This window comes from Diplotaxodon limnothrissa, linkage group LG8 (genome assembly GCF_057381915.1).
Source record: "Diplotaxodon limnothrissa isolate DT_005_m linkage group LG8, D_limnothrissa_male_GT1.1, whole genome shotgun sequence".
Lineage (NCBI taxonomy): Eukaryota > Metazoa > Chordata > Actinopteri > Cichliformes > Cichlidae > Diplotaxodon > Diplotaxodon limnothrissa.
Window position 1 is genome coordinate 16,461,533 of NC_140603.1, and position 12,045 is coordinate 16,473,577.

Genomic DNA, 12,045 nt, shown 5'->3' on the forward strand with positions numbered 1-12,045 from the left:
TTTATTATATTTGATTCATGATTGTAACATTAACCAAACGAAGACACCAACAGCACAGGCGAAAGGCTGAAACATGCTGAGCATCGTTTTTTTCAGTGCGTCTGTAAACCAGTTATTACGGTTGTGAGCTACAGACATCATGGCGGCCTCCATAGGGAGACTTATGTAGCAGGAGTTTGGTAATTTTCCTAAATGATCTTTGCCTTTCTGTTAGTCTCAGTTTCTGCTACAGAGAGTCTGAAATAAAAACAACAATACGCCTTCTCCCAAATAAACCGTAAGTGCATTTCAAACCTGAGGGGAGAGTTTGTTGTGGATCCACACGTGCGCTGAGTAAACGAAGCCGTATTTAAACTGTTTACGTATTTGTACGTTGTGCTCTTACTAACAGAGAGCGAGGATGCGGTTTGATTCACAGCTGTACATGTTCAACATAACAAATTTTTAGAATTAAATTGGATTTAGGGCCAAAATGCTTTGTTGATGCCAGAGGTCAGAGAAAGGCGTACTGTTTCCAGCTGGCAGGAAGGCAACAGTAACTCAAACAACTACTCCTTGCAGTCAAGGTACACAGAAGAGCATCTCTCAGTGTGTATAACGTGGACCCTTAAAGCAGATGGGCTGCAGCAGCACAAAACCACACCTGGTGTTACTTTAGTCAGGAACAGGAAACTGAGGTCAAGTTTGGAATGAACCAGCTGATATTAATCTGCAATAAATGCCAGGATTATTTTCCAGTTACTGACAGATTTCAGCCGTTGTCATCATGGCATCTATGTTTTGATTTCTTTGGATGTGTGGATTGGATGGATTGTTACTGAAATCTGGTGAGATTTTTTTATGTCAAAATCACCTTTAGAAATATATTTACTTAGAAAGTTGGTGACATGTTCATTGCTTATTTTACCCACTGTAAACAACAAAGTTATTTTTCCAAGTTGAGAGTTGAAATAAAGCTGATGGGTCACGAAAGTAATGGAGTATCTAACAGGGATACACCATCATTTAACTTTTACTCTGACAGGTGTGCGTCTCACATGTTGAGAAAGAAGCTTCCCTTCCTGCACAGTCTCCTCTCACCGGTTTCCAGACATGTCGGTCACCTCACCGGACATCAGTATGATGTCATCGTGGTGGGCGGGGGTCACGCAGGGACCGAGGCAGCGGCGGCAGCAGCCAGAGTTGGGGCTGAAACACTCCTCATCACGCAGAAAATTCACACCATCGGTGAGGATAAAGGGACACCTAAACAAAGAAGCTCTTTTTCCTCCAGCAGGGAAAACTAGACTTCTCTGATAATATTCCCACAGGTGCTCTGTCCTGTAACCCCTCCCTGGGAGGAGTAGGGAAGGGCCAGCTCGTGAAGGAGGTTGATGCTCTGGATGGGCTGTGTGGTCGGGCAGGGGACTGGGCTGGGATTCATTTCTCCATCCTGAATCGTAGAAAAGGGCCTGCCGTGTGGGGTCCGAGAGCCCAGCTGGACCGTCAGCGCTACCGAGACTTCATTCAGGTTAAGAAAAAAACCCAAAACTTGAATTACTCGTCCATTAAAGTAAAATATTTGTCTGCGAGTGAATTAAAATGTTTGTTTTCTACATATTTTTTTTCTTCAGTCCGAGCTGCTGTCCACTCCCAGGCTGACCGTGGTGGAGGGCTCAGTGGAGGAGCTGTTGGTAACAGAACCAAACCCGGAGGAGCCCGGGCACCACAGAGTCACTGGGATACGTTTGGGTACACAGCAGATTACCTCTTTTAAGGACAAGGACCTAAATGGCAAACGGTACATATTATACACTGAATTTACTTTCTCATGTTTTTTGCACTTCCTGAACAACCAGCTAATGGCAGCCACGCCATCTCAGCTAGATCAGTGGTTCTTACCACTGGTACGTTCCTGTCTGGCTCCCTCTTTGTGGGTCAAACTACCTCCCCCGGGGGTCGGATTGGAGACGCTCCATCAAGCGCTGGGCTGTCCCATACGCTGAGGGAGAGGCTGGGGCTAAGGACAGGCAGACTGAGGACCGGTACCCCTCCCAGGATTGTGAAGGACTCAGTAGACCTGTCTTTGGCTAAGCTTCACCTCCCTGACAGTCACCCGACTCCTTTCAGCTTCCTCAATACCCACACCCACTGCAAGGTACAGCTGAATGAATGGACTTTTATTCTTTAACTCACTGTCTAGTTTATTGTTCCTCCTGCTTTATTTTGAAACGTAACCCTCTGTAGCCAGAAGAGCAGCTGCCTTGCTACCTCACCTTTACTACACCGGGTGTGGAGAGAGTGGTGAGGGAGAGCCTTCAACTAAACTGTCACATACAGCAAGACACCAAAGGTCCCAGGTACACACACACACACACACACACACACACACACACACACACACACACACACACACACACACACACACACACACACTTTGGACTCAATGGTTTGAAACTCAGAAGGAATCACTTCAGTTATTCCATCATTTTCTGCTCATTAATGCAAAATAAAGCATGTAGATTCGTTTTAACATGAAGGTTTTTGCAAAGAAAATGCCACAAAAACAAAAACATCAGTGTAACTGTGTATCATAAAATTTTTATGCAAAACTGAAACAATCGAGCTGAATTGGAATGACGTGCAGTCTTCGTCTCTAACAGGTACTGCCCCTCCATCGAGTCGAGAGTGCTGCGCTTTCCAGGCCGAAGCCACCAGGTGTGGCTGGAGCCCGAGGGCGTGACCTCTGACCTCCTGTATCCACAGGGTCTGTCCATGACAATGCCCCCTGACATACAGCTACGCCTCATCAGAGAAATCCCTCCCATGCGCAGAGCTGAGATCCACACGCCAGGTAGGTCTTTAGATCCTGTTTGATCTGCCTAGTAACAAGTGAGAGCAGTGACAGTTCCCTCAATTCTTCCCTAATTCTAAAAAAAATGGATTGACAGAAGTAAGCTGGTTTCCAGAACTGAAAGTCTAATGTTTGTTTTCTGGGATTTCCAGGTTATGGCGTGCAGTACGACTTTGTGTGTCCCACTCAGCTGAGCCCGGCGCTGCAGGTGAAGAGCACTCAAGGTCTGTTTCTGGCCGGTCAGATCAATGGAACCACGGGGTACGAGGAGGCTGCCGCACAGGTAGCTGCTTCTTTCCTTAAAGACACACACACACACACACACACACACACACACACAGCTGGAAGCAGCTTAGGAGTAACTGATTTTTCTTCTTCTATCTGAGCAGGGTTTGTGGGCGGGAGCAAACGCTGCCCGCTCGGCGCTCTCCATGCCCACAGTGACGCTGTCTCGAACAGAGAGCTATATTGGAGTTCTCATTGATGACCTGGTGAGTCGAGGCGTGACAGAGCCTTACCGCATGTTCACCAGCCGGGCCGAGTTTCGAACTTCTCTAAGGCCGGACAACGCCGACCTCCGCCTGACCCCGAAGGGTAGGTGTAGCATCTTCAACGTGTCATTGTGCTTGCGTTTGTTTTGTTTTTTCCCCTTCTTTTCCTCCTCTCATTACCTTTTGTTTCCCATCAGGCTTTGAGGAGGTGGGATGTGTGTCTTCCGTGCGCTACCAGGAGTCTTTAAGAGTGAGGAACAGCCTCCAGGATGCACTGACAGCCCTTCAGGCTCTCTTTCTGTCTACATCGAGCTGGAAGAAGAAGCTTCCCAGTGTTCCCATCAGTGAGACCAAGAGCACCTTACTGACGTGAGCGATAGATATCTGCCAAGCTAATAATTAAATTTTTCATGTCACAACAGTTTAAAAATGTTTCCCGTTAATGTTTGTTTTTCAGTGGCTTAGATCTTCTTCAGTACAACGACGTGACCTTTGAAATGTTGGCATCTGCCTTCCCCGAGAGCCTTTCGTCTTTTATGGAATTCGCACAGAGACTTAAGATAGAAGGTAAGAAAAAAATAACCCCGCCTGAAATGTTAATCTACAATAAAACTCTTGCTAAAACGTTTCTCTTGTCTGTCACGCAGCTGTGTACAAGCCTCACTGCGACTTAAACAAGAAAGAGATCGAGAGAATTCAGAGGGAGGAGAACATGTCCCTGCCGCAGGACATTGACTATTTCTCTCTGCCGGTGTCGCTTTCCGACGAAGTTCGAGAGATCCTGGACAGAGTTCGACCGAGCACAGTGAGCCCACTCCTTTCAAAATAATAGTGTGAAATATTTATTTTAATAAAAGAGAAAAAATATGCCCTGACTCTTCTGCTCTGTCCTCCAGCTGGGAGCTGCTACTCGCTTGGAAGGTATAACTCCCGCTGCAGTCGTCAATCTCCTCAACTATGTGCGCGTCACAGAGAAAAAGAAGGAAACGCACAGAAACCAGCGACAGCAGGAGGCGCAGAGAGATGAGGAGCTGTGTGCAAACAGTGCCTCTTTACCTCAGTGATGCAGTCTAAAAATGACTCAAACTGTCTTGTGAAAATGTATTTATTTCTGAGAAATAATTGAAACAATAAATTAGGTATTTTAGAAAACTTTTCCTCGAGTTCCAGTGCTGCTCCAGTTACCCGTCAAGTTACCTGCAGAGGAATTCTAATCCTGTTAGTGACATGACTGTGAGCAGCATTAAACTCCATGTGACCTTCTCTGTGCTGCTGCTGTTCATAATAATGTGGCCGTCCAGCTCAGCGGAGCCTCTCGTGAAGAAGCCAAAAGGAAACTTCCAGAAAGGCTGAGGCAAACCCCTGGGGGGTTCTGGGTAGACTGTGCTGTCAGCGAACGTAACTCTAGTGGTCAGAGCGAGAGAGGATGACAGAGGACACTGAGGAGGAAAAAGAAAACAAAAAATAAAGACAGGAGGAGAGGAATGTTAAAGGTCAATTTGTCAGAAAAAACAGAGAAAAAAGTGAGATGTAGAGAGCACACCTTGAAATTTTGACACTGGAAAAGGTATCTGGCCCCTAGGATGTAGTTTTGGGGAATGTCGAGGGGACCCAGGCGAGCCCACAGTACTTCGATGGAGAGAGAGTGAGGGAGGACACAGCCTGATTCACACGTTTCCTGAGAAGGAACAACATAAATGTCTCTGTGAAACGTGTCTGTGTACAGATACTCAGGTCAGTTTTATTTATATAGCACCAAATCACAACAACAGCTGCCCCAGGGCACTTTATATTGTAAGGTAAAGACCGTACAATAATACAGAGAAACCCCCAACAATCAGATGATCTTGTATGAGCTAGCACTTTGGCGACAGTGGGAAGGAAAAACTCCCTTTTAACAGGAAGCACTTGCTCATAGGGGGTTTGATTGTTGGGTTACAGTATAAAGCGCCCTGAGGCAGCTGTTGTTGTGATTTGGTGCTATATAAATAAAACTGAATTGAATTGCTGCGACTGGCTGAAGGGAGATACAAAGCACCGACACTAGGTGCTGCTGCAGACACCAGAACAGCTGTAACGGTGTATGGGGGTCAGATTTCGGTTATACCTGCAGGCTGAAGGGACACTCCTGTGTGAGGACTCTCGCCCAGTCTGGCTGGGAGCCCGAGCTCATGGCGATCTCATCAGGAGTAGCAAGTCCCTGCAAAATCCCATAAATCTGCGAGCGCAGCTCTGAGCAGTCGTTGGCTGGAGAGCTTGTAGCACGGAAATAAATTTTTTTTAAAAAGCAGAGGATATTGCTCATTATTTTAGCGACATCTCCACTTGTCCTAATGTAAGCTAACTAGAACCACAGACAACAGAGGCAAAAAGAAATAATGCAGACTCACCTGAATGTGCAGCCAGTGATGATGTTGTGCGTGAAGAGGATGGGCGTTCGCGTGGTTGTATCAGGGGAACAGGTCCCACTTTGTGACACCCCCAGTGAGGTCAGCTGGCTCACTGTTAAGGAGCCAAACTTCCCCGAAGCTTGGCAGATAAATTAAAAGATACAATCTTAAAATTGTAGTTAGGATACAGGCATCGCTTCCTTTAAAAAGCGACCGATGAGAGGAGATCCAACTTTAAGTCCGACTGCAGGGTTCAGTATTGCGGGAGTGGGAATCGGTTTGGTCAGCTAAAAGAGAAAAACGACATTACTTGGCACATTAAACTGTTTAAAATTAGTTTTTTTAATTCTTTTGGCTCTACCTGGAACTCTACGGAGTGCATCTGGAGCAACAGCTGACTCTGATTCACGTCGGCTAGGGTTACATCAACCGTTGCGTTTGCGAGTTCCCCTCTGCCGGTGTAAAATATGACAAACTTCACCTGCAGGAAAGGCAGAAACAGCAGAGTCAACGTCAATGTTTCGTCACACACTTGAGCACTCGTGGTTCACCACACAGTTGTGCACTTGTTCACCTTCTGCACTGCATTAATACAGGAGCTGTTCCGCAGCGTTGGTGAAGGCCAAACTGACAGGTTGGTCACTGGGATCTAAAACAGTCAGGAAAACATTAGCCTGTAAGAATAATCAATAACTGTGAAATATTAGCCCAGCAACAACTATTAAGTCCTATTTTTGCCTTTCCAGTGTAGTACATGTACTATAGACAAAGTATTTTAAGTGGAGTGTCAAAGCGCATTTACAACAGCAATGTACGACTTACCAGAAAATCTGACACTGGTGCCATCTCAGCTTTTGGGATCTGTCACAGAAAAACACGATATTAGTCCATCTGCGGTGAGAGTCTCACAGCTAATCATGCACTTAAAAGGATTTAGTGCAAATGGACTCGCTGACCTTGACGAGATGCAGGTCGGAGAAGTAGGAGTTGGCGCTGAGGCTTGGATCTGTGATGCATGACTGAGGAGTCACCATCCGTGCACAAGACAGAGACACAGACCTCAAGAACTCTACAAGAAGGGGAGGAATTAAGGTGGATAAAATGTGGCGTAGGAAACAGCGTGTTGTTGTAATAATTCTGCATGTGTGTACCAACTTTTGATAAGTAAGACATTGTTTACAGTACAATATGAGCAGAATGTGGTTGTGTGCAAGTCTTTTCCTGACAAAGTCATCACCTGGATGGCAGCACACATCACTCTAACACCTGTAAACACCTGTTTAGTAGTGATGGAGCCTTAAAACATGTGCAAGATTTCCTCTGAGCACCCCCACATGCACACAAATTGGTGTGGTGTCTCTGTACGGACTGTTGTCGTGACAAGAGAGCTGAGTGTGAAATCAGTCTACATTCCTACCGTCACCTATGGCAACAAGCAGAAAGAATGATATTGCGGCGTTTCCTCTGAACAGTGTTTGGGCTCAGCCTGGGACACAATGTGGAGATTGGTCCTTGATCAGGAGGGGCTAAGAGATGAGTCAGTTATAGGATACTTGCTGGCCTCCCCAGTATAAAAGGCTATCATGTATACTGCCACAAACCCACACGTCTGAGTTGGGCTGCTGTGTCTAAGACATCTGTAGAAAATATCCTAAACTAATTCTCCCAAAACTGTCCAAAGTAAATATGAAGAAGCAACTCTAGGTGGCAGGGCTGCACTTAAAATGGTGTAACAGCACTTTGCCACTCAACAGTTCAACATTTAACTTTTTATGTGATCTTACTTGCAGGGTTGCGGTCGATGCAAAAAGCTGACGCTGCCGGTCCTGGAGATGGCTGACGGAGGAGACCCCGCACGGAGGAGTTGGGGAAATATGTCTGGATGACATCATCAACCTACAGAAAAAAAGTTGTGATGATTTCAAATATCTTACGTTTTTTTTGTTTTAATTATTTAAGTCTGTGAGCACTTACCATGTAAAAACCTCTGCTGGGGCCTACAGTTGGACTCTTCTGTAGAGAGAAGTGGTACGAGTCCCCTAAAACTGGATGCTGAGGTTGGGCTGGGAAAGACTGGGACGTGTTATCTGTTTGGAGGTTGGAAAACGATAATGATATACGTTGACCTTACCTGTAATTTTTAAAAAAAAAGTTATGCCATTTACCTGAAGGCTGCACACAAAACAGAGAGTCGGTCACTGTGATAAGAGACGAATCCACATTGGCTCTGAACATCAGCCATTTCTCAATGCAAACACCTGATCTGTAAAGTTAAAAATGGTATTTTAAATGCTGAAGCTGTGTACTACACGTGTTATAGAGCTAACGACCAACACTCACATGGCTCTCTGCGGACATCCAGTGAAGACAGCGCTCAAGCTAGGGACCCCACAGTCAGCTGTGTCACAGCAGCAGCCGATGTCACAGAAACCAGGGGTTAAATCACAGAGACACGCTGGAAAACATCAGGAAAAGGGTTGGACATGCTTGGGAGTACTTATGCTAGGTGTGGTATCACCGTCAGATCCACAAAGTCTAGCTTGAGTAATTAGCGGGAAGCCTGATCGAAGCAACAAAAAGACTTAACCGCCCCAACAAACGATGTAGGTCAGGGGTGTCAAACTCAAATTCACAGTGGGCCAAAATTCAAAACTGGAACAAGGTCGCGGGCTAACATTAATATTTATTGGAAAAAAATCTTCCTCCAGATTTAAGAATGAATCTTTTCTTATGGAGTCAAACAAGTTTTGCTGAAAAACTGAATATGGAACAAGCAAAGCTTAATACTAAACAATATATATATTAGCTGTATAATACCAGTAGGCCAGCTCTAATAATAATTTGGTATGGCTTCGCGGGCCAAATGTAATTAGGCTGCGGGCCATATTTGGCCCGCGGGCCAGAGTTTGACACCTATGATGTAGGTGGAGGTGTAATTTACCCTGTGGAGACACCGCACGCTGGACGGTGGTTGCAGTTGGACTCTCGGCGGCCGCAGTGGGCGCTTCGGTCGCGGACAGCGTCGTGTTCATCGTGGAGTTCACGGTGGCAAGCGTAGGGACCTCCGTGGTGTTGACACCAGTGGAGTTCACGGCCTCCGTACCGCTCGGTTCAGGGGTGGCAGAGCTGATCGGTTCCCCATTAGCGGGGGTGGCACTGATGGAGGAACTCCCCACTGGGTCTGTAGCTCCGTGTGCCAGACGTCCACATATGACCGTCAATATAAGGGGTAAAAAACACCACTGGATGGAAGTCATTTCCTCTAAAGAGCCATGAAAAACGAGCGGGAATATGGACACTTTACCCGAAGAGTTTCTCCGCTGTCTCGCGTCACAGTAAAATTAAATTAAAGGTCAAATAAATTTTGTCTTTATGACTTAAACACGTTGGAAAACGTAGCAAGAAGGCTACAAGCTAAAAAATCAACACACAATCGGAGTGCGAGCGTCTTGTAACTAAGGAAGTTCTCATTGAGACTTCCGTTTCTAAGAGAAAATTACCGTAAAGCACGTAAAAGAGAAGACGCAGTCATTTCAGGTTAATGAATTCACCACAATCAGTAAACGAGCAAGGTTAACATAGTTAACTAAAATCAAACTAAAAACTATAACTAAATCTGAAAAAAGAATCATTTTTGATTGAGATATTATTTAAAACTAGACTTAGAATATTTGTTAATAACTGTTTTTAATAATGTAACCAACACAGAATACATGCATAATAGTCTAATGACTGACACATGTAGCATGAAGAGACATTGGGGTGTATGTTTATCTGAGCAAAGTTTTTATATTATAATAGCTGGTTTGGAGTTCTTCAATCTCACCTCTTTCTCAAATACCTCCCATTAAAGAAACTAAAACTAACCCTGGATCTATATCGGACAACCATCCATCTAAAAGTAGCGAAGTAAGGTCCGAAAATCTTTTGAAAAGTAAAAGGCCACAGGGAAAGCTAAAGGCTAGGCCTGAAACTCTGATTGTGGGTGACTCTGCCGTAAAAGATGTACAAAGGATGTGCGGTAAGAACACTAAAGTCCTCTGCTTTCCTAACGATATGGTCAACAACCTGAAGGAGAGAATTCTTCAAATTGCAGATGAATATCCAACTGTGACAAACATTGTTCTGCATACAGGGTCAAACGATGTGTCCAAACAACAGTCGGAGGTTCTGAAACTGGACTTTACTGGATTATTAAATACTGTAAACTCTCTGAATGCAGCTGTATTCATCAGTGGACCTGTACCGCCCGTCAGAGGAGGAGACGAGAGATTCAGCAGGTTGTTTACACTGAATAAATGGCTCATATCAGCATGTACTGACCACTCAGTGCATTTTATCAACAACTTTAATATTTTTTGGGAACGCAGGCATCTGTTTAAAGCAAATTGATTTAATTTTAACAAGTCAGGGGTGAAACTGTTCACCTTCAACTTGTTTTATTCCACACGTCATCCATCTGTGCTTGGTGCCAAGGCTGAGATAAATGAGGAGTTATCTCATAAAGAGGAACAAACAGTACTCCAAGAACAGACAAAGCCCAGCAGAAACCTTGAGGAGGAGCTCCATTTGCCCCCACCTGGGAAGAGCCTCAGAAAGGAGAGACATCTGAGGCAAGAAGAGGGGTCCCTATTTGCCTCCAACTCTCTCAACAACACCAACAACCAGGACCAGGGACCCAAGGTCCCCCAAACCCCTGACAGGCCATCACCCCCATCACCTTCCTCCCCCTCCCTTTCTCCCTCCTCCCCACACCTGAAATTCACTGAGGAGATGATGGAGCGGGTCAATGCTGGGCTCAGATCTACCCCCCGGCCCAATCCCTTTTTGTCCCCCATAAACCCCCCACCAGAGCAGCCAAAGGTTCGCCATCGAGCCCCACCCTCAACAGAGCAATCGAAGTCACATTGCCCAGCCTCGCCCCCCTTAGTTCCTCCTTACCACCTTCATGCTCTGTCTCCGCAGTCTGATGTGTGATGTGTGGAGGGTCCGGGCTGCGAGGATTATGGCAGTGGTGACTTTTCCCAGGAGAAGCTGGGACCCTGTTTACTAGAAGGTTTTAAAATTTCTGTACTTTTAGGTGACAGGAGACATGTGGCCTGGTCAAAACACAGAGAGCTGCACTCTAAAAGATCTTTAAATATAGTAAACATACCTTGTGTGCCACAGACTACTCCCAAACACAAGGGGACAAGTAATACCTCTAAAACACTTAAGTTGGCTTTATTAAATGTTAGATCCTTAGCTGGGAAAACATTTTTAATTAATGATTTAATCACTGAGCACAGCCTTGATTTTATGTTTTTAACTGAAACTTGGTTGGACCAAAGTAACAGTGGAGCTGTTCTCATCGAGACGACCCCTCCTAACTACAGTTTATCAGTGAGGCCAGGGTGAGCATGAGAGGAGGAGGGGTCGCTGTCTTATTTAATGAATCATTTCAATGTAAGCAGCTATCTCCTGGAAGTTTTCAGTCTTTTTGAATATGTGGCTTTACAGCTGAAGGCCCCATCCAAAGTTGTGTTTCTTAATGTTTACAGGCCTCCCAAATACTGCACAGACTTTTTTAATGACCTCAGTGAACTGCTGTCTGTGATCTGTGTTGATTTCGACTGTGTAATTATTGCTGGGGATTTTAACATTCATGTGGACAACCCTCAGGACAAAGGGACTAAAGACCTGAGTAACACTCTGGGCAACTTTGGGCTGACTCAGCATGTAACAGAGGCCACACATAATAGAGGACACACTCTTGACCTACTGCTCTCCAAGAGCCTGAGCATTTCAAACATTACTGTGTCTGATGTGGGCCTGTCTGATCATTAGTGTTTTCTTTGAAAGTAAAATCTCAGCCCACACAAATATATGAACAGCAGTGATCACAAAACGGTGTATAACTGAAGACAGTAGTGAGATCTTTAACCAGGTCTTCCCATTAACACCTGAGCTGTCCAGAGGGTCAGTCAATGAGCTCGTCAATAGCTTCAATGCAAAAATGTTAAATGTAATGGACACTATTGCTCCCATTAAGGTGAAGGTTATCTCTGGAAGGAAAAAGTCTCCATGGAGAAACTCCACACTAGTGAAAAATGAAAAAAGAGAGTGTAGGAAAGCTGAGCGCAGATGGAGAAAAACAAACCTCCAGGTTCATTATGACATCTATAAAGAGAAACTTCACAATTATAATTTACAACTGAGGAGTGCAAGGAGGTCCTACTTCTCTGACATCATCACTAAAAACAGCCATACTGCTCGGGTCTTATTTTCTACAGTTGACAGGCTAACAAACCCTCCTGTGTCAGTGGCAGCTGAACTTCATTCAACCATTGGC

At 45.2% G+C, this 12,045-nt stretch overlaps 2 protein-coding genes across 2 annotated transcripts; one reads left to right on the forward strand and one right to left on the reverse strand.

The window, feature by feature from the left end:
* The first annotated feature begins 1,037 nt into the window (after positions 1-1,037).
* Positions 1,038-4,388, forward strand: mto1 (mitochondrial tRNA translation optimization 1). The gene is made up of 12 exons (XM_085360699.1): positions 1,038-1,227; positions 1,311-1,510; positions 1,614-1,731; positions 1,839-2,137; positions 2,227-2,339; positions 2,643-2,833; positions 2,986-3,116; positions 3,223-3,427; positions 3,522-3,693; positions 3,782-3,891; positions 3,972-4,129; positions 4,221-4,388. The coding sequence occupies exons 1-12, from the start codon at positions 1,038-1,040 to the stop codon at positions 4,386-4,388; spliced, it is 2,055 nt and encodes a 684-aa protein (XP_085216825.1).
* Positions 4,389-4,517: 129 nt separating this feature from the next.
* Positions 4,518-8,971, reverse strand: LOC146626633 (tectonic-3-like). The gene is made up of 14 exons (XM_085360700.1): positions 8,656-8,971; positions 8,055-8,169; positions 7,880-7,977; positions 7,689-7,801; positions 7,499-7,610; positions 6,671-6,783; positions 6,537-6,575; positions 6,289-6,363; positions 6,076-6,195; positions 5,903-6,001; positions 5,715-5,818; positions 5,432-5,579; positions 4,868-5,002; positions 4,518-4,763 (listed from the first exon to the last, which is right to left on the reverse strand). The coding sequence occupies exons 1-14, from the start codon at positions 8,969-8,971 to the stop codon at positions 4,518-4,520; spliced, it is 1,833 nt and encodes a 610-aa protein (XP_085216826.1).
* Positions 8,972-12,045: the final 3,074 nt, after the last annotated feature.